Source organism: Papio anubis, chromosome 12, assembly GCF_008728515.1.
Source record: "Papio anubis isolate 15944 chromosome 12, Panubis1.0, whole genome shotgun sequence".
In the NCBI taxonomy this organism is placed as follows: Eukaryota; Metazoa; Chordata; class Mammalia; order Primates; family Cercopithecidae; genus Papio; species Papio anubis.
Window position 1 is genome coordinate 112,260,097 of NC_044987.1, and position 22,058 is coordinate 112,282,154.

Below are 22,058 nucleotides of genomic sequence, written 5' to 3' on the forward strand. Positions count from 1 at the left end.
TTTTGTTTTGTTCTTTAACTTTTGTTTGTTTTTACCCTAAGTATAGGCTAAAACCTGGGAGACCAAGAAACTAAACAGTAATTGACAGAAGGAAAACTGGAGCAGCAGTGGCTGAAGGGAAGTGTATGAAGTGATTGGATAGTGATAAGATGGCTTATCGAGTTTCTGCCACGTGCCATGTGCCTGGCAGTGCGCTGGAGACATCATGATGGACAAGCACACTACATCTCACTCACAGAGCTGACGGTCTGGAGCGAGAGGCAGACAGACAAGCCATTGGCCACTGATATTTTAATATGAATAGTGCTAAGAGCAAAAAAGTACAGAGCAACACAAATGCATGAGATGGCTGGGGAATATCCAGGAAGGCTTCCAGGAGGAAATGACCTCTGAACTGAAACCCAAAGGATGAAGAAGAGAAGCCTGCATGAAAGCCAGGGTGCTGGAGAGAGAAGAGTACATTAAGGGTACTGGAAAGAGCTGAGTGTGGCTGGAGAGGCCAGCTTGAGACTGCAGAGGCTGACAGTGGCTAAGTCAAAAGCAGGCAGACCACCGAGTGCTCCGTGGGTCTTGGCTGGAGTATGAAGAGGCTGAGACATGTAGTGTTTGGAGCCACCTCCAAGATCTTTTTTTCCCTGTGTGAACCTATGTACAGTTCAGGCTGACTTACTGAAGCATTTCTGTCCAACTTTTAAATCTCCATATTCCGTGAGAGTTCCGCAAATGCTCATAAATACAAAACAATCAACAGTCCAACCCATCTCAAGTAGGAGTGAGTGGGGGACACGCCCTGACTCCCATGTTTTTTCCTGTCCTTATTTCTGCCACCAGCAAAGCCCAATCAAAGGTTCTCCACGATTACATAACCAGACATGGCAAGTAAGCCTCAGCAGACACACAGGATCTGACCACTTCCCCTTCGGAAACTGTAAAACAACGAAAGTGGGCTGGGCGCGGTGGCTCACGCCTGTAATCCCAGCACTTTGGGAGGCCAAGGCGGGAGGCTCACAAGGTCAGGAGCTCGAGACCAGCCTGGCCAACATGGTGAAACCCTGTCTCTACTAAAAATACAAAAATTAGCCGGGCGTGGGGGCGGGCACCTGTAATCTCAGCTACTCGAGAGGCTGAGGCAGGAGAATCGCTTGAACCTAAGAGGCAGAGGTTGCAGTGAGCCCTGACCGTGCCATTGCACTCCAGCCTGGACAACAAAGTGAGACTCCATCTCAAAAAAAAAAAGAAAAAGAAAAAAAAAAAGTGAGTGTTTGCAGAACATGCAGAGTGGCCTTTTTACCTGGGTTGCCGGCAAGGTCTGGACTCACCATCCAGTGGCAAGAACCTGATTAATCCAAGGTGTTTATTTCCTTTTGATAAACAGTAACATGTAATTTTCCATTTTTAGACACAATAATTATTTTAAGAGCAGTCACCAAAATCAGTACTTAGAGGGAGTGGTTTTCCCTCATAAGAGGACAGCAGCTCAGTTTAAAATATAATTTTTTCTAAAAGTCCCTGCCTCGAGGCCGGGCACAGTGGCTCACGCCTGGCCAACATGGTGAAACCCCGTCTCTACTAAAAATCAGTCAGGCGCAGTGGCACACACCTGTAATCCCAGCTACTAGGGAGTTTGAGGCAGGAGAATTGCTTGAACCCAGGAGGCGGAGGTTTCAGTGAGCCAAGACCCTGCCACTGCACTCCAACCTAGGCAACAGAACAAGGCTCCATCTCGAAAGAAAGAAAGAGAGAGAGAGAGAGAGAGAGAGAGAGAGAGAGAGAAAGAAAGGAAGGAAGGAAGGAAGGAAGGAAGAGGGAGGGAGGGAGGGAGGAGGGAGGGAGGGAGGGAGGGAGGGAAAAGAAAAGAAAAGAAGGAAGGAAGGAAAAGAAAAGAAAAGAAAGAGAGAAAGAAAGGGAGAGAGAGGAAGGAAGGAAGGAAGGAAGAAAGGAAGGAAGGAAGGAAGGGAAAAGAAAAGAAAGAGAGAGAGAAAGAAAGGGAGAGAGAGAGGGAAGGAAGGAAGGAAGGAAGGAAGGAAGGAAGGAAGGAAGGAAGGAAGGAAGGAAGGAAGGAAGGAAATTAGGTGTCTTAGACATGATTCAAGAGACAAGCAGTTTTTGGAAAAACATGTTGTTCAAATAGAGTGAAGGACAAAAAGCCACCCCTCCCTGCCAGGCCCCCCAGCAAATTTACCCAGAACTTATCCCACCTGGGGCTCCTCCCTCCTGCAGCTAAATTCCTAGAATTTATTTTCCAGGAATTTAGACAATCTGCACTGGCTGCCTCCACTTTCTCATCTGACTTCCCTATCTGCCTGAAGGGCCCACTTGAAATTCAAGTTGTGAGCCGAACTTGCAATCTTACAAATAGAAAATGCCCTGGCATTATTCTTGCCTGCCTGCTCACATTCCAGCCCTCCCCACCGCCTGGCCACCGGAGACAGAGGACAGAGGCGTGGTTGGCAGCCACGCGCCCTTGAGGAGACCACACACCTAGGTAAACACTGGCTGGAAAGGCCCAAGGTTGTCCAAAGCCTCCCTTTTCACCTGGCTGGGGTTGGGGAACCTTAAGGCCAAAACTCCTCCACATAAGGGTCAAGCGCCCCTGCCCCACCCCCTACCCTGCCCCCTGCAGCCCAGCATCCAGAGGATGTCAGGAGCTCCTACAGGAGAAAGCAAGGCGGTACGACGCTGTTTGTGAGAATGTGCTAAAAGGCTCTGCCCTTCTAAAATGCCCTAAGCTGGCCTGCTGATGGGCCTGGAGTAACCACGTGAGAAACCCATCCCTCAGGGTCTAAAAACTCTCTTTTTAAATGTAAACGTTGAAAAACAATAACATATATGACACTGACACTCTCCAGGACCTTAGTTTCTCAGGGTACAAAGCTGCTATTTGAAGGAAGTCTGGATAAAGGGGAAAGCGCGCAACGAAAGGCGCACTGTTTGGGGATTGGGGACCCAGTAGGGTAAGGGGTGAGGTCCGGTGGCCACCCCTTGGGAAGTGTAAACCTGGCCTCAGCAGCTTCCCGACATTCCCCCAGGGTCTTCTTTCCCCCCTGCTCGGCCCCTCTTTGCTCCCCTCTGTGTCCCAAGCCTCCAACCCAGTCTGCGGGCACGTGGCTCACAGCAACCCCAGGGGACAAAAATCCGCCTAGCAATGGGTCATGGGGCCCAAATATGGCCTGGCGATCGACAATTCGGCCAGCGGGGTGTGGCCGCAGATGCTCGCTATAGACCAGGGTCTCATGCCCTTGATTCTGAGTGCCCCCGGCTTGCTGGATGGGGGCTCACCGGGTATCATCCCGTTTCTGGTTGAAGCAAGGGACTTGCCTCTATATTGAAAGCGCGCTGCTTTACTTCGATTGTAGGTTTGTTTGGAGTGCTAGAAGGGATTTATGGAGACAGGGAGCGGGGCTAAAGTCCCCTCGAAGTCACCTTTGACACAGTCCTTGCTCCCTGTGAATCCTCTCCCTCTTTTTCTTCCTTCCTCTCCACGCCCTTTAACGCTCCCTGCTGCTCATTGCAAGCCGCCGCCCTTCCCTCCCCCTCGACCTAGGGCTTTGCCCCTCCCCTGCTGCCTCCCCCAACACGCCTCGCCCCACTATCCACCCCCCAGCAAGACCCCTGGCCACACTGTCCGCCTCTGCCCATTGTTTCTCATGTTTTCCCCCTTAGTTTTCTGCTTGCTTTCTTCTCCAGCTCCCCATAATCTCCGGAACGAAGAGCAAGCGGTCCAGGCCGAGTGCAGTGGCTCATGCCTGTAATCCCAGCACTTCCGCAGGCCGAGGCAGGAGGATCCCTTAAACCCATGAATTCCAGACCAGCCTGGGCAACACAGCAAGACCCCCGTCTCTACAAAAAAAAAAAAGGCGGGAGGTGGGGAGGTGGTCAACGAGCTGGGCATGGTAGCGCACGTGGGTAGTCCCAGCTACAGGGTAGGCTGAGGTGGGAGGATGGCTTGAGCCCAGGATGTCCAGGCTGCTGTGAGCCATGATCACGCCACAGCACTCCACCCTGGGCAACAGAGCGAGATCCTGTCTAAAAATAAATAAATAATAATAAGTAAATAAATAAACATTTTTTTAAAAAAAAAGAGCAAGTGGTCTGAGCTGAGCTTGAGGACGCCCGAGTTCCTTCCCCTTGGGAGGGTATTGGGGTTTGTGGGGTCAGGGGAGCTGCTCCATCCAACCCAGGAGGTCAGGAAGACTGAGATCCTTCTACTCACACCACGGATTGTTGGCAAGTTCTCACTTCGGGCTAAAATCAGCCTCGCCCTGGAGCCAAGCAGGGCTGGCAGGTGAAGAGATACAGGGGAAACTGTCAGGGGCAGGAACAACTTTGTTTCACCCAAAATGCCTCCTTGCAGCCCCCTTGCATTTACAGGTTCTCCCCCAGGCAGGAGGCTCAGCCCCTCAGGGCCCCAGCTGGCCAGAGGGGTGTGCATCAGGCCTGGCCTGTATTTTCCTAGCTGCAGGGCAGCAGGAGGCCATGGGCTTAGCCAGGGCTGGAGGGGCTTCCAGGCTGCGTGGGCCGGGTGGTCTGGAGCCAGTGGGTGGGGCTCATTACAATGCAAATGATTTAATCATAGTTTCTCCCTTGTTTATTATTACAGTGGAAGAGTGAAGACTCAGGAGAGGAAGGACCCAGGAGAGCCTCGGGAGGGACTGACAGCAGCCAGGAGGCTGAGCCTGAACCCTAAACCCTACCCCCTCCTCCCCAAAATGGGCAAATGGGTGTATGTCCCAGTCTTTTCCTTTCAGGGCTGGACCTGAAACCTGCCAAGCTGCCTGGCTCTCAGGTTTCATTCTGAGTTCGTGCCCCTTCTCTTGCTCCCCGGCCTGACCCTGCTAAACCTCCCACGCACACATCTCCACTTCCACACTTTTATTCCCGTCCTTCTGCCTGGAATGCCTTCCCCACACTCCTCTCCGAACTTTGAAATAGTTATACACTGTTATTAACAGTCTTCCTGGTACCAGAGCAAGCAGAAGGCTATTAAAAGCATGGGCTTCTCAGTCAGCACAGACCCCTGCTATTTGCTAGCTGTGTGACCTTGGACATCATGCTTAACCTCTCTGAGCCTCAGTTTCTTTGTCTATTAAATGAGAACCATCATGCCCACCTCATGCGGTTGTTGTGGAAATGAAAAGAGAGAAAGCATGTAAAATACATACACAAGGCCTCACACAAACTAAAAATACATAGGAATAGCTAACACAGTATTTACTGTATGCTGACCACATTAACTTAAATCATCCTCCCCACAAAACTGCGAGAGAAGTACCATATCATCCCTATTTTATAGATTAAACAAACAGGGTTGGGGATGCGGGCTCACGCCTGTAATCCCAGCACTTTGGGAGGCCAAGGCAGGCAGATGACTTGAGATCGGGAGTTTGAGACCAGCCTAACCAACATGGCAAAACCCCATCTCTACTAAAAATACAAAAATTAGCTGGGCATGGTGGGCACGCCTGTAGTCCCAGCTACTGAGGAAGCTGAGGCAGGAGAATCCGGGAGGCAGAGGTTGCCGTGATGGCGCCACTGCACTCCAGCCTAGGTGACAGAATGAGACTCCGTCTCAAAAAAAAAAAAAAACAAACAAGTAAACAAAACAAAACAAAACAAAACTGCAGCACAGTGAGGTTTGATAACTTGCCCAAGGTCACATAGCTAGGAAACAGCAGAACTGACAGTTGTTATTATTATTATTCCCCTACTAGATGGTAGGCTCATTGAAGCAAGGGGCTTTGCACATAATAATTGGGGTTTTTAAATTTGTTTTTTGGGACTGGGTCTCGCTCTGTCACTCTGACTGGAGTGCAATAGCACAATCACAGCTCACTGCAGCCTTGAATTCCTGGCCTCAAGTGATCCTCCTGCCTCAGCCTCCCAAAGCATTGGGATTGCAGGAGTAAGCCATTGTGCTGAGCCATAATAACTTTAATAACTACTTTCAAGAATGTTAAAAAGTCCAAGTTCAAGTCCCTGCAAATTTCAAGAGGCATCCTCTATTTCCTAAAATTCCCCCAGAAAAGAAATTCCCAGCTTCTTCAGGGAAACAATAGTGACATCACAGAGAAGACAAAAAAAAATTTTTTTTTAATCAGAAAGCTTGGATAGACTTTGGCCAGGTCACCTCTTCCCAACTCTATGAGTTGAGACCAATCGCTTCGCTTCTCTGAGCCTCACCTTTCTGGTTTGTAAGATAGAGTCAGCAAATGCCAGAGCTGCCTGCTTGCATGGGCGGAGCTGAGAACCCAGTGTGAGATCTCAAGAGATAAAGCATTCTGTGGACTAGAACGCCCTGTCCAAAGAGAAGGTCTTTTCATTCGTAACCCTTTCTCATCCTTGGCCCCATTACTGGGAAGTTTTTCTGTTAGGGCCAAGCCTCAAGCGTGTGGTAGAAAATAACAGAGGCATTTAAAGGGAAATGAAACCGCCCTTCTCAGCAGAATGTTCCCCACACATTTGCCGTGGCCCATGGCAGTGCCTCTGCTGGGCGCCTTCAGCCTTAGGAAGCACTTGCGCGGCTGCCTGACGCCACGGGGCAATTCAGAGGCTGGTAAACAGCCCATGGCATTCCCGGCCCGTGGCAGGCATTCATGCACAGAATTCTTTGTCCTCGTGAGGAAGGACAGAGAGTTGCTCTGTGCTGCAAAGCTCAAAGCCAGAACTCCATTTTCAAAACCCCCAGCCCAAGATCACGCCAAGGCTAAGCGTGCCACCAACCTCTGAAAGTGTGCTTGTGAAATAAACTTCCCCAAACTTGGACTTTTTTCTTGAAAACTTGGGTTTCCTTGTTAATTCTAACGAGGAGGCATGGAAACGTTACTATGGAGAAACTTGGCAATCTCCTACTTAACCAAAGAATTGAAATTAACATACCCATCATGTGGCTCCTGACACGAGGCACCAAAAAGGACCCAGCATCACTTGTGTGGTATTCCTGCCCCAAAATTCACAACCTGAACCCAACTATGAGGAAACATCATCAGACAAACCCAGATTGAGGGACATTTCTAGAAAACTGGTCCCACACACTTCAAAAATATCAATGCCATGCATGACAACAAAAAGCTGAGAAACTATTCCAGATTAAAGAAATAAAAAGCCAGGCACGGTGGCTCACACCTGTAATTCCAGCACTTTGGGAGGCCAAGGCGGGTGGATCACTTGAGGTCAGGAGTTCGAGACCAGCCTGGCCAACATGATAGAACCCTGTCTCTACTGAAAATACAAAAAATTAGCTGGGCGTGGTGGCGGTCGCCTGTAATCCCAGCTACTCAGGAGGCTGAGGCAGGACAATCGCTTGAACCCAGGAGGAGGAGGTTGCGGTGAGCTGGGATCGCGCCATTGCACTCTAGCCTGGGCGACAAGAGTGAAACTCCATCTCAAAAAAAAAAAAAAAAAGAAAGAAAGAAAGAGACCAAGACAACTAAATCTCATGTGAGGTCATCAACAATTGCAGCCCAAAGAAGAAAAAAAGACATTGTGGCCGGGGGTGGTCGCAAATCCCAGCACTTTGGGAGACTGAGGCAGGCAGGTCCCTTGAGGCCAGGAGTTCAAGACCAGCCTGGCCAACATGCTACTAAAAAAACACAAAAATTAGCCGGGTATGGTGGCACACACCTGTAATCCCAGCTACTCTAGAGGCTGAGGCATGAGAATCCCTTAAACCTGGGAGGTAGAGGTTGCAGTAAGCCGAGATCACACCACTGCACTCCAACCTGGGGGACAGAGAGAGACTGTCTCAAAAAAAAGAAAAAAAAAAAGACGTTACTATAAAGACAATTACTGGGGCAATTGGTGAAATGTAAATATATACTACATATTAGATAATATGTCAATGTTTTGTTTTGCAAATTTAATTATTGTATTGGAGTTTTTTGGTTGGTTGGTTTGCTTGTTTGAGATGGAGTCTCACTCTGTTGCCCAGGCCGGAGTGCAATGGTGCAATCTCGGCTCACTGCAACCTCTGCCTCCCCCGGGTTAAAGTGATTCTCCTGCCTCAGCCTCCCGAGTAGCTGGGATTACAGGCACCCACCACACACGGCTAATTTTTTTGTATTTTTAGTAGAGACAGGGTTTCACTATGTTGGCCTGGCTGGTCTGGAACTTCCTGACCTCAAGAACTGCCCACCTTGGCCTCCCAAAGTGCTGGAATTACAGGCGTGAGCCACTGCACCTGCCCTGTATTGGAGTTATATAAGAGAATGTCCATACATGCTGAAGTATTTAGGGGTTCACACCATTCTCCCGCCTCAGCCTCCCCAGTAGCTGGGACTACAGACACCCACCACCACGCCCGGCTATTTTTTTTTTTTTTTTTCTTTGTATTTTTAGTAGACATGGGGTTTGGCCGTGTTAGCCAGGATGGTCTCAATCTCCTGACCTCGTGATCCGCCTGCCTCCGCCTCCCAAAGTGCTGGGATTACAGGCGTGACCCACCACGCCCGGCCAGGGCATCCAGTTTTTCACACCCATCGCATCACTTGCTCTGCGGAAATCCTCAGAAAGAGGAATCTGAGATCAGTGGGACTGGGCCACATCTAGCCACATGGGACTCAGAAAACATTTATTGAATGGACACTGGGGCCACCACTAGCCTGCATCACTTCTTCCTCAAGCTAAAAAAAATTTTTTTAATTGATATATTATTGGACAACCTGGGTAGTTCTCCCCAGAGGACTTTCCAGCATCCTAATGGGCATTCTTCCCTGGCTGTGTACACAAGTGCACCCCACCGTCACCCACTCACCCCACCGCCCACTCACCCCACCGTCAGCCCACTCACCCCACCGCCACCCACTTCACCTCTAGTCGCCCCACTCACCCCACCGTCACCCACCCCACCGTCGCCTCACTCACCCCACCGTCACTTCACTCAATTCTAATTGCCGCCCCATCTCCTACCCCACCGTCAGCCACCTTCACCACATTTGCGAGCGATTTACTCAATTACAAGTTTATTTCTACCGCAATTGCCGCTTAATTTCTTACTTCATTGCGAGCCATCTACCTAATTGCCGCTTACTTCACTTTACTGTTTTACTTTACTCCTACTGTTGCTTAGTTACTTCAATTGCTACGAGATTTACTTAATTGCCGCTTACTTACTTTACTGGTGTTTTACTTACCAGATTTGTTACGATTTACTCATCATTACGACTTAGTTTACTGCTGCTTACTTACTGTGACTGTGCCATGAGATTTCATCGCGATTGCTTACGACTTTACTCGACTGCTACGAGATTTCACTTTCCATAGATACCTGGCATTTATTTTGAGTAGTATTATCCAACCTGCCCCACACTCTTGGCTTCAGAGTTGAGGAAGGAACAGATGGGTTTCCAGCTGTGGTTGGTTGAGTGAAAGCAGCATCCCGGGAACAACCCCAGGCCCTGTTAGGACAGACCGTGATGTGTGCAGTTGTGTGCGCCATTGAGCCTGAGCATGCTTATGGCTGGAGTGTCTGTGTGTGGCCCAGTGCAACCAGGGGGTTTCTGTAGAAGATGGGCTCATGCCTGTCTCTCTAGGAGTTCACGCCAGCTCTCGTGCTCTCCATAAGTATGTATCTGACTGCCACATGAATGCTGCACACTTCAGCATAACCCAAATACCTGGGCGAACTCTGGCACTATGAATGCTGCTATCCCAATTTGAAGGGTGATGAAACTGAGGCTCAAACAGGTTAAGCATCTTGTCCAATTCACAAAAGAAGCTGTAGGTCGGTTATCTAAAAAGCAGCAGGGTATCAAGGGCCTCCCTCCCAACCTCTCTCTTTCCAAAACCAGGGGCCACCCTTGAGCTCTAAAACCCCCAGGGACACTGGCTCTGCTGGCCGAGGTGAGGATGGATGAAGCTGGGGAATGCATGTCTGAAATCCAAGCAAGGACAGGTGGAGCCCGCACTGGCAGGAGATCCCACTGACAAGTTGATACTAGACAGGGAAGGATGGGGTGGGAGCTATTTTATATCTGTTCTGGGGGGATCCAGAGAGGTGCAGAGCTGCCTCCACTGGCAGAAATGTGGCATCTCTCAGGAATGGCGAGGGAGACAAGCTTGGTCCAGGTACAAGAAGGCATCACCCTCTGACCAGCAATGACCAACATTAGGAGCCAGTGACTAGAACCACCCCCCCCCCACCCCCGCATATTGTCAACAGAGCTGGAAATCAAAAGGGGACTTTGGTCAGAAGAATTTTTAATAATATTTAGCCTTCCAATGGACTAGAAAGAACCACAAAGATACCTTATACAAGATTGGCACCCTGGCCAGGCGCAGTGACTCACGCCTGTAATCTCAGCACTTTGGGAGGCCGAGGCGGGTGGATCACTGGAGGTCAAGAGTCTTGAGACCAGCCTGGCCAACATGGTGAAACTCCGTAAATACAAAAACTAGCCCGGCGTAGAGGCAGGTGCCTGTAATCCCAGCTACTTGGGAGGCTGAGACAGGAAAATCGCTTGGACCCAGGAGGAGGAGGTTGCAATGAGCTGAGATTGTGCCACTGCACCCCAGCCCGAGAGACAGCAGTCACTCAGCAAACCTGCAGCCGTGTCAGGGATAAATGGCAGACCAGTGATTCATAAGCAGAGCCCTTTCGGTAATTCCAGGAGGCCTTTTAACTGTTCACATCTGTAACCCATTTAGAACCAGTTCTAGGCCGGGCGCGGTGGCTCAAGCCTGTAATCCCAGCACTTTGGGAGGCCGAGACGGGCGGATCACGAGGTCAGGAGATCGAGACCATCCTGGTTAATATGGTGAAACCCCGTCTCTACTAAAAAGTACAAAAAAACTAGCCGGGCAAGGTGGCGGGCGCCTGCGGTCCCAGCTACTTGGGAGGCTGAGGCAGGAGAATGGCGTGAACCCGGGAGGCGGAGCTTGTAGTGAGCTGAGATCTGGCCACTGCACTCCAGCCTGGGCGACAGAGCGAAACTCCGTCTCAAAAAAAAAAAAAAAAAAAAAAAGAACCAGTTCTAATTCAGACATGAATTGTATATTCATATCTGAGGATGCAAAGTAGGTGAGTGGGTCCTGAGGCCAAGCCTCCCCTTGATTTCTCAGCAATGGCACAACCAGCCTCACCATGAGAATCAAGAAGCAAAGATTTTCTCCCACTAGCTCCCGAAGATCACTGCCTTGTCACTGATGAAACTAGCAATGCCACCAGATGGATCCGGTGTGAACAGTCACAGCTGGCTGTGCCACTTCCCCAGGTTTCACGCGCCCGCAACGCAGAATACAAAGGCATGAGACATCAAGGTTAATAAACAGTTTTATTTGCCTTGTACAGCATCAATTTTCTTACATTCTCAGTTAATTGGCCATTAAAGTGCTGGAAATTTTCTTAATCATGATAACATTGGTTAAAAAGAAATCAGAACTAATATCAGGAACATGGCGGCCTGAAGGAAACATTTCCCTTACGAAACACAGAAAATGGAAGCCCCTCATGTTGAGGGGGTGGGTTGGACAATTTGCAAACAGGTTCTAATTTCCTCTCACCGTCAGCACCAAACTGGCTGGGACCACCACCCCTGGGTGAAAGAAGCAACGCTAAAGAACCCTAAAAACACCCACACACTCTGACTGCCGCCACCTCTGGGCCATCTGTGGGTGTTTGCTGTTTAAACAGATCCAGTCTCAGAAAAGAGGAAGACCTGACCTCCGTCTGCAACCCATCACCCCACCCACCCTTACTAACAAAAGCCCCCAGAGTCATTACAATGAAGAAGTGGGTTTCCATTACCCCAAAACTAACAACGTTCAGTAAAAATGAGGATAATAAACACAAAAGCTTGCGTAGTAAACAGGAGCTCTCAGCAGTCAATGCAAAAAATATATATATATATATGAAATCTTAAGGCAAATACTGTTGACTTTGCACATGGGCTGGACGAACTTGGAACTCTTTACCTATCTGTATAGTTCCAGGGGCCTACAGGCGGTCAGTTTTTCAGCGCTTGCCACCGGGCCAGGCAAGATCTTTGCATGATTGCTGAGGCGGTCGGTGTGTTTCCCTTTGGAGTTTATGTAGGAACACACCCAAGGCTGATGTTTTGTTATATATATATATATGTACACACATACAAAGGCCTGCTACTCTTTCTTTGTGGAAACTGACAGCTCCACCTCAGGAAGCTGGATGCCAACCTTATTCCCACTGTCATTGCTAGAAGAGGAAGACAGTCGGGACTTCTTAGAGGCCAGGGACACCCCACTCCCCTGTAACTTGCCTGTCTCATCATCACTCCCAGTCACCTCATAATGACCTTTGCTCTTTGACCCCAATCCACCAAAGGTACCGAATTTCAGCTTCCCGTGTTTCCCTTTAACTTTCCCGCCTTCCAGTGACACCTCCCCACCTTCAAACTCCAGAGTCCCCGTCGGGGTGGAAGGTCCAGAGAACTCTCTTTCATCACTGAATGAATTTGAGCGGTGCCGTGGCTTCTTACTTTTAAATAAGGAGAATTTGCCTTTTGGTGAAGAGGCTTCGGCGTCTGCCTCTCCTTCCAGAGAGCCCAGGCTGGCCTTTGAACTTTTCAGGTCACCTTTGGACCCAGAAATGGATGCTTCTGGGGAGCCAGTGACACCACCTTTCCCTTTAGGTTTGGAAAAATTAAACTTGGGCATTTTGATTTTGGACTTTTTCAGTTTGACTTCAGACTCTTCCCACTCGCCGTCTCCAGCACCAGCTTGGACACTGGCCTCTGCTTTAGGGAAGTGAACATCCACCCCCACTTCTCTGCCAACCAGCTCACGGCCAGAGAAGGTAAATTTGGGGATCTTCATTTTAGGGAATGTTACTTTTCCAGATCCACTTTCCAAGTGACCTTGAGGCCCAGACATACTCAGCCCAGGAGCCTGGAGTCCAATGTGACCTCCTTTCACACCTCCTTCCACCTTTGGTCCTGAGAAATGAAGGCCCCCAGCAAACTTAGATGTGTCCAAGTTGAGAGCAGAGGAGACCTGGGGTCCCTTCCACTCACCCCCGGAACCTTTAACACTCACATGCCCTTCACCGAGGCTGATGTCTGGGGCACTGACACCCCCTGAAACATCCACCCCTCCTTTGATTTTTGGGCCCTTCAAGTTGATGGCAAAATCTGACTCAGGAGATGTCGTATTAAAGGAAGGCCCCTTCACACTGATATCGGGAGCAGGCCCGTGGAAACCTACTTCTGAACCTTTCAGACCACCTTTGATTTCAGGACCAGAAATCTGCCCAGCTGGGAGTTTCACATTCACACCTGGCAGGTTCACATCACATCCAGAGGACTTAATTCCAGGCATCTGGAGGTTTCCTTCTAGGCCTTGAACACTGATGCCTGGAACACCTCCTCCAACAGTGGGGCCTTTGATCTCACCAGTGGCCCCAAGGCTCCCTTTCACTTTTGGTCCTTCCAAGTTAAAGTCCACATTCGGTGCTGAAATCTGAGGCCCTTTCAAGTTCACATCCACACCTGGCCCCTTCAGTTCTCCAGAAACCTGTGGCCCCTTGGCATTAACGTGCAAGTCGGACCCTGGAGCAGAGACGCCAAATTGGGGCAGCTTCATTTTGGGAAGTTTAATGCTGCCTTCGGATGCCTCCAAGCTTAGATCAGGAGCTCCTACGGATACTTTAGGGCATTTGATGTCACCAGAGACAGCCAGGTCTCCCTGCAGGCTTGGTCCCCTCAGTGTCACATCTGGTGCCCCAACGTTAAGCTTTGTTGTGGCATCGATCCCTGGCACTTTCACACTGTCTCCTCCCACCTGCACTTTGCCACCGACCCCGCTGAGGTCGAGCCCTGGGGCATGCACCTTCATGCTGGGAACAGATGCATCCAGGTCTCCCTTCAAACTTGGTCCTTTCAAGTTCAGATCAAGGTCAGGCCCAGAGACTTTTGGCATAGAGAGGTTCACTGAAGGCAAGTCTACTCCCGGCCCCTTTAGAGAAACATTGGGCCCTTCGAGCTTAACATCTGGTCCTCTCAAGTCTCCTTCAAGAGAGGGTAGCTGAGCATGGACGTCGGCTCCCCCACCCTCCATTTTCACACCAGGGATGCCGATCTTGGGCATGGAAAACTTGGGGAACTTAATTTTTGCTTCTGGACCTTGCAGATCTACATCTGGTCCTTCCAGTCCCATGCTGGGGACATCACCCTTTATCTTTGGTCCTTTCAAGTTCACATTCACATCAGGGATGGAGACTTGAGGGGCAGAAACGCCGAAGGAAGGTGTTTTGACTTTAGCATCTGGGCCTTCGATGTTGACGTCAGGTGCATCCAAGTTTGCCTGCACTTTGAGGCCTTTCAGGTCACCCTCTATTTTTGGAACTGAGATGTCCACACCTGGCATCTTGACCTTGGGAGCCTTCGCCTTGATGTCAGGACCTTCGACGTGAATCCCTGGTGAAGAAAGTTCCAGATCAGGTGCCTGGAGTTCACCCTCCAATTTGGGGCTAGGGAGAGAAGCCTCAGCTTTAAATTTAGGTGATTTAATGTCAAACTCTACATCTGGGAAGTACATTTTTCCAAACATCGTTTTCTTGGTTTTCGGCGACTTCACATCGACTTTGAGTGAGGCGTCCGGCCCTGCGATGTTGACATCTACATCGGGAGCCTTGAGACTGGCATCAATTTCAGCCCCAGGAACACTCAGGTCAAATCCCTGTTTTTTGGCCTTAATTTTAGGACCACTCATATGAATTTTAGGCATTTTAAACTTACTTTTCTTCCCCTTGCCACCAACACTAATTTCAGGAGTCTCAAGGTTCAGCTCTGCCTCAGGAACAGTGACATCTAGTGAAGGTGACTTGATGTCAGCTTTGGGACTTTTTGCCCCAAATCCAAACTTGGGTTTCTTAAATTTGGGGATTTTAACATCTGGCCCTTCAATGTTAATATCTGGGCTGTCCATGTGTACATCTAAGCTTGGAGCTTCAACTTTGGGTCCCTTGAGGTCCACTTCACCACCTTCTAACTTCGGACCTGAAAATCCAATTTTTGGTGCCTTGAGATGCAAATCAACATCAGGAGCAGTTACTTTAGGAGCAGATATCTCCAGTGATGGCATCTTCAAAGATGGGCCACTGAGTTTGGCATTGGGGCCTTCGAAATCCAGGTTTGGACCTTTAAGGTCTACTTCTGGGCCTTTCAAAGTCCCTTCAACCTTAGGGACGGACACATCATACTCTCCTTTTACTTTGGGTCCTTTCAAATCTAGGTCAACATCAGGTATGGAGCTCTTGGGAGCTTTGATATTAATTTCAGGCATCTTGAACTTGGGGCCCTTCAGTTTTGCATCTGGACCTTCGATATTCACATCTGGAACATCAATGTCCACCTTGGGTCCCGAGACATCGATGTCGGCCTTGGGCAGATTTACATCCACATCTGGGCCTTCTCCTTTGAAGCCGGACATGCTGAATTTGGGCATTTTCACCTTGGGCATCTTCAGGTGCCAATCTGGGCCTTGAACATCCACATCAGGGGCGTCGATGTCCACTTTGGGGCCCTTGATGTCAACTTCTGGGCCCTTGAGGTCGCCTTCCACTTTAGGAAGGGAAACATCCACATCGCCCTTCACTTTGGGGCCTTTCAGGTTTAAGTCAAAGTCAGGCATGGAGATCTTGGGGGCTTTGATGTTCATCTCTGGCATCTTGAACTTGGGGCCCTTTAGTTTCGCATCTGGACCTTCGATATTCACATCTGGAACATCAATGTCCACCTTGGGTCCTGAGATGTCAAAGTCAGCCTTGGGCAGGTTCACATCCACTTCCGGGCCCTCTCCTTTGAAGCCAGGCATGCTGAACTTGGGCATTTTCACTTTGGGCATTTTAGGTGCTGCCCTGGGCCTTGAACATCCACATCTGGGACATCAACGTCCACTTTGGGGCCCTTGATGTCAACTTCGGGGCCCTTGAGGTCGCCTTCCACTTTGGGCAGAGAAATGTCCACATCGCCCTTCACCTTTGGACCTTTCAGATTCAGGTCAACTTCCGGCATAGAGATCTTCGGTGCCTTGAGGTGCAGGTCAGGCATTTTAAATTTGGGGCCCTTCAGTTTCCCTTCTGGACCATGAATGTCAATATCAGGAGTGTCAATGTCCACTTTAGGGCCTTTGACATCCACTTGGGGACCTTTCAGATCTCCTTCCAGTTTAGGAACGGAAATGTCCATATCTCCTTTTATCTTAGGTCCTTTCAAATTCAAATCAATGTCACTCATGGAGATTTGTGGGGTTTTGAAATGAATATCAGGCATCTTAAACTTGGGACCTTTGAGCTTCCCTTCAGGACCTTCGATGTCTACCTCTGGCCCTTTCAGATCACCTTCCAGCTTAGGTAGTGAAACATCCACATCACCCTTTGCTTTTGGACCTTTCAGATGCAAGTCAAAGTCAGGCATGGAGATCTTGGGGGCTTTGATGTTCATCTCAGGCATCTTAAATTTGGGCCCCTTCAGTTTTCCTTCCGGACCTTCAATATTGACATCAGGGGTGTCCATGTCCAAACTGGGGCCTTTTATGTCAATTTCAGGGCCCTTGAGATCACCTTCCACTTTGGGTAGAGAGACACCCACATCACCCTTCACTTTGGGGCCCTTCAAGTTAAAGTCAAGGTCAGGCATGGAGATCTTCGGGGCCTTGATGTTCATCTCTGGCATCTTGAACTTTGGGCCCTTCAGTTTTGCATCTGGACCTTCAATACTGACATCAGGGTCATCAATGTCCACTTTGGGGGCAGAGATGTCAATATCAGCCTTGGGCAGGTTCACATCCACATCTGGGCCCTCCCCTTTGAATCCTGGCATGCTGAACTTGGGCATTTTCACCTTGGGCATCTTCAGGTGCCAGTCTGGGCCTTGAATCACATCAGGGCTGCCGATGTCCACTTTGGGGGCCTCCTTGATGTCAACTTCTGGGCCCTTGAGGTCGCCTTCCACTTTAGGAAGGGAAACATCCACATCGCCCTTCACCTTGGGACCTTTCAGATGCAAACCAAAGTCAGGCATGGAGATCTTGGGGCTTTGATGTTCATCTCTCAGCATCTTGAACTTATAGGGCTCTTCAGTTTCTCAGATCTGACCTTCTGATATTCACATCTGGAACATCAATGTCCACCTTGGGTCCTGAGACATCAAGGTCAGCCTTGGGCAGGTTCACATCCACTTCTGGGCCCTCTCCTTTAAAACCAGGCATGCTGAACTTGGGCATTTTCACTTTGGGCATTTTTAGGTGCCAGTCTGGGCCTTGAACATCCACATCTGGGACATCAACGTCCACTTTGGGGCCCTTGATGTCAACTTCGGGGCCCTTGAAGTCACCTTCCACTTTGGGCAGAGAAACATCCACATCACCCTTCACCTTTGGACCTTTCAGATTCAGGTCAACTTCCGGCATAGAGATCTTTGGTGCCTTGAGGTGCAGGTCAGGCATTTTAAATTTGGGGCCCTTCAGTTTCCCTTCTGGACCATGAATGTCAATATCAGGAGTGTCAATGTCCACTTTGGGTCCTGAGACATCAATGTCAGCTTTGGGCAGGTTCACATCCACTTCTGGGCCCTCTCCTTTAAATCCTGGCATGCTGAATTTGGGCATTTTCACCTTGGGCATCTTCAGGTGCCAGTCTGGACCATGAACATCCACATCTGGGGCATCAATGTCCACTTTGGGGCCCTTGATGTCAACTTCAGGGGCCTTTAGATCACCTTCCATCTTAGGCAGAGAAACATCCACATCTCCTTTCACCTTAGGGCCTTTCAAATGCAAATCAAAATCAGGCATGGAGATCTTGGGGGCTTTGATGTTCATCTCTGGCATCTTGAATTTAGGGCCCTTCAGTTTCCTCGTGATTCGGACCTTCTCAATATTCACATCTGGAACATCAATGTCCACCTTGGGCCCTGAGACGTCAATGTCAGCCTTGGGCAGGTTCACATCCACTTCTGGACCTTCTCCTTTGAAGCCAGGCATGCTGATCTTCGGCATTTTTATCTTAGGCATCTTCAGGTGCCAGTCTGGGCCTTGAACGTCCACATCTGGGGCATTAATATCCACTTTGGGGCCTTTAATATCCACGTCAGGAACTTTCACATCACCTTCCACTTTGGGCAGAGACACATCCACGTCACTCTTCACCTTGGGGCCTTTCAGGTGAAGATCAATGTCAGGCATGGAGATCTTGGGGGCTTTGATGTTCATTTCAGGCATCTTGAACTTAGGCCCTTTCAACTTTCCCTCTGGCCCTTCGATATTCACATCTGGAACATCAATGTCCACCTTGGGGCCTGAGACATCAATGTCAGCCTTGGGCAGGTTCACATCCACATCTGGGGCTGGCCCCTCTCCCTTTGAAAACCAGGTGCTGCTGAACTTGGGCATTTTCACCTTGGGCATCTTCAGGTGCCAGTCTGGGCCTTGAACATCCACATCCGGAGCATTAATGTCCACTTTGGGGCCTTTGATGTCAACTTCAGGGCCCTTAAGGTCGCCTTCCACTTTGGGCAGAGAAACGTCCACATCGCCCTTCACCTTGGGGCCCTTCAGGTTTAAATCAATGTCAGGCATCGATATTTTGGGAGACTTCAGATGCATCTCTGGTACCTTAAATTTGGGTCCCTTCAATTTACCCTCTGGGCCTTCAACGTTAATGTCAGGAGTGTCAATGTCCACTTTGGGGCCCTTGATGTCAACTTCTGGGCCCTTGAGGTCACCTTCCACTTTAGGAAGGGAAACATCCACATCGCCCTTCATTTTCGGTCCCTTCAAGTTCAGGTCAAAGTCAGGCATGGAGATCTTGGGGGCTTTGATGTTCATCTCTGGCATCTTGAACTTGGGGCCCTTCAGCTTTGCATCCGGACCTTCAATATTCACATCTGGAACATCAATGTCCACCTTGGGTCCTGAGACGTCAAGGTCAGCCTTGGGCAGGTTCACATCCACTTCTGGGCCCTCTCCTTTGAAGCCAGGCATGCTGAACTTGGGCATTTTCACTTTGGGCATCTTCAGATGCCAGTCTGGACCATGAACATCCACATCTGGGGCACTGATGTCCACTTTAGGGCCTTTGATATCAACCTCTGGCCCTTTCAGATCCCCTTCAAGTTTGGGAAGAGAAACATCCACATCACCTTTCACCTTGGGGCCCTTCAAGTTGAAGTCAAGGTCAGGCATGGAGATCTTGGGAGCTTTGACATTCATGTCAGGCATCTTGAATTTGGGGCCTTTCAAGCCTCCCTCTGGACCTTCCACATTGAGTTCTGGGCCCTCAATGTTCATACTTGGGCCCTCTATGTTGATGTCTCCTTTTGGCAGATCCAAAGCTACATCTGGCCCTTCTGCTTTTAAGCCAGGCACACTGAATTTGGGCATTTTCATCTTGGGCATTTTCAGATTCCAGTCTGGACCATGAACATCCACCTCAGGTGCATTTAGATTGACTTCTGGTGCCTTAATATCCACTTTGGGGCCTTTCAAGTCACCCTCTAAATTGGGACCTGCAACATCTAAGTCTCCTTTGACTTTAGGACCTTTCAAATTTAGCTCCACATCAGGCACAGAAACTTTGGGAGATGAAATACTCAGGAAAGGCATTTTAAACTTGGATCCTTTCACTTTTCCTTGGACCTCGACATCAGGAGCATTAATATCAACTTTTGGACCTGTTATGTCAATATCTGGCTTTTTACCTTTGACATCCACCTCAGGTGTCTGAACTTTGGAGCCTGAAAAATTAAATTTGGGAAGCTTAAAACGAGATTTCTTTGACTTGCCTTCAATATTAAGCTTAGGACCAGAAACGTCCACTTCTGGGCCCTTTATATCCAAACCGGGAGCTTTAATGTCACCTTCCAACTTGGGCCCAGAGACATCGACATCTCCTTTAAGCTTTGAGCCTTTCAAATTCAAGTCAATTTCTGGCATGGAGATCTTAGGCATGTTTACATGCATGTCAGGCATCTTCAGTTTTGGACCTTTTAATTTGGCATCTGGGCCATGAATGTCAGTATCTGGAGCATCTACATCTATCTTTGGGCCTTTTATGTCAAGAGCAGGTCCTTTCAAATCACCTTCTACATTTGGAAGTGAAACATCCACCTCTCCTTTCATCTTAGGGCCTTTAAGATTGAGGTCTAAATCAGGCATTGATATTTTAGGAGCTTTGATGTTCATCTCTGGCATCTTGAATTTAGGGCCCTTCAGTTTCGCATCTGGACCTTCAATATTCACATCTGGAACATCAATGTCACCTTGGGTCCTGGGATGTCGATAGTCCAGCCTGGGCAGGTTCACATCCACTTCTGGACCTTCTCCTTTGAAGCCAGGCATGCTGATCTTCGGCATTTTTATCTTAGGCATCTTCAGGTGCCAGTCTGGGCCTTGAACGTCCACATCTGGGGCATCAATGTCCACTTTGGGGCCTTTAATATCCACATCAGGAACTTTCACGTCACCTTCCACTTTGGGCAGAGACACATCCACATCACCCTTCACCTTGGGGCCTTTCAGGTGAAGATCAATGTCAGGCATGGGAATCTTGAGGCTGATGTTGACTATCTCAGCATCATGAACAGGACCTTTAACTTTCCCTCTGGACCTTCAATATTCACATCTGGAACATCAATGTCCACTTTGGGTCCTGAGACGTCAATGTCAGCCTTAGGCAGAGTTCACATCCACATCTGGGCCCTCTCCTTTGAAACCAGGCATGCTGAACTGGGCGTCTCACCTTAGGCATCTTCAGGTGCCAGTCTGGGCCTTGAACATCCACATCCAGATCCAATGTCCTTTGGGGCCTTGATGTCAGCCCGGGAACCCATGAAGTTAAGCCTTCCCACTTTGGGCAGAGAAACATCCACATCGCCCTTCACCTTGGGACCTTTCAGATGCAAATCAAAGTCAGGCATGGAGATCTTGGGGCCTTTGATGTTCATCTCTGGCATCTTGAACTTAGGCCCTTTCAACTTTCCGTCTGGTCCTTCAATGTTAACATCAGGGCCTTCAATGTCCCATACCCCAAGGTCCTGAGACATCAATGTCAGCCTTGGGCAGGTTCACATCCACATCTGGGCCCTCTGCTTTGAAGCCAGGCATGCTGAACTTGGGCATTTTCATCTTGGGCATCTTCAGGTGCCAGTCTGGACCCTGAACATTAACATCTGGGACATCAATGTCCACTTTGGGGCCTTTGAGGTCAACTTCAGGACCTTTCAGATCTCCCTCTACCTTAGGGCCTGTAACGTCCACATCTCCTTTTATTTTTGGACCTGTGAGATTCAGGTCAATATCCGGCATGGATATCTTTGGAGTCTTAAAATGCATCTCAGGCATCTTAAACTTTGGACTTTTCCACTTTCCTTCAGGTCCTTCAATATTCACATCGGGACATTCAACATCCACTTTCGGTCCTGAGACATCAAGGTCAGCCTTGGGTAGGTTCACATCCACATCTGGACCCTCCTTTGGAAGTGCAGTCTTGGGCATTTTTATCTTCGGGCGTCTTTTGGGTGCCGGTCTGGAATATGAACATCGGCATCAGGTCGTCAATGTCCACTTTTTAGACCCTTGATATCAACTTCACGCCAAGGAGTCACCTTCCACTTTAGGAAAGGAAACATCACATCACCCTTTACTTTGGGGCCTTTCAGGTTTAAGTCAAAGTCAGGCATGGAGATCTTGGGGCTTTGATGTTCATCTCTGGCATCTTGAACTTAGGCCCTTTCAATTTTCCCTCCGGCCCTTCAATGTTAACATCAGGGCCTTCAGTGTCCACTTTGGGTCCTGAGACATCAATGTCAGCCTTGGGCAGCTTCACATCCACATCTGGGCCCTCTCCCTTGAAGCCAGGCATGCTGAACTTTGGCATTTTCACCTTGGGCATCTTCAGGTGCCAGTCTGGGCCTTGAACACCCACATCTGGGGCATCGATATCGCTTGGATGGGTGTCGGCTGGGATGTGATTGGCTTCCGCTTTGGGCGGAGAGCATCCTGGCCGTGGGACCTTTTTCGGATGCGGAGTCAAGGTCGGGCTGCCCAGGGATCTTCGGGACAGTGTTTCAAGTATGCTTGGCAATGTTAGACAG

General features: G+C 49.3%; 1 protein-coding gene across 1 annotated transcript in view; it reads right to left on the reverse strand.

Moving 5' to 3' along the window:
* Positions 1-11,248: 11,248 nt before the first annotated feature.
* Positions 11,249-22,058, reverse strand: part of AHNAK (AHNAK nucleoprotein) — a 31,703-nt gene continuing 20,893 nt past the window's right edge. Inside the window, 12 exon segments of the mRNA XM_031653640.1 lie at positions 11,249-15,815; positions 15,818-17,066; positions 17,068-20,558; positions 20,561-20,642; positions 20,644-20,692; positions 20,694-20,771; positions 20,773-20,990; positions 20,992-21,474; positions 21,477-21,555; positions 21,557-21,596; positions 21,599-21,658; positions 21,661-22,056. Coding sequence (XP_031509500.1) covers positions 12,091-15,815; positions 15,818-17,066; positions 17,068-20,558; positions 20,561-20,642; positions 20,644-20,692; positions 20,694-20,771; positions 20,773-20,990; positions 20,992-21,474; positions 21,477-21,555; positions 21,557-21,596; positions 21,599-21,658; positions 21,661-22,056 — 9,950 coding nt within the window. The 3' untranslated portion in view covers positions 11,249-12,090.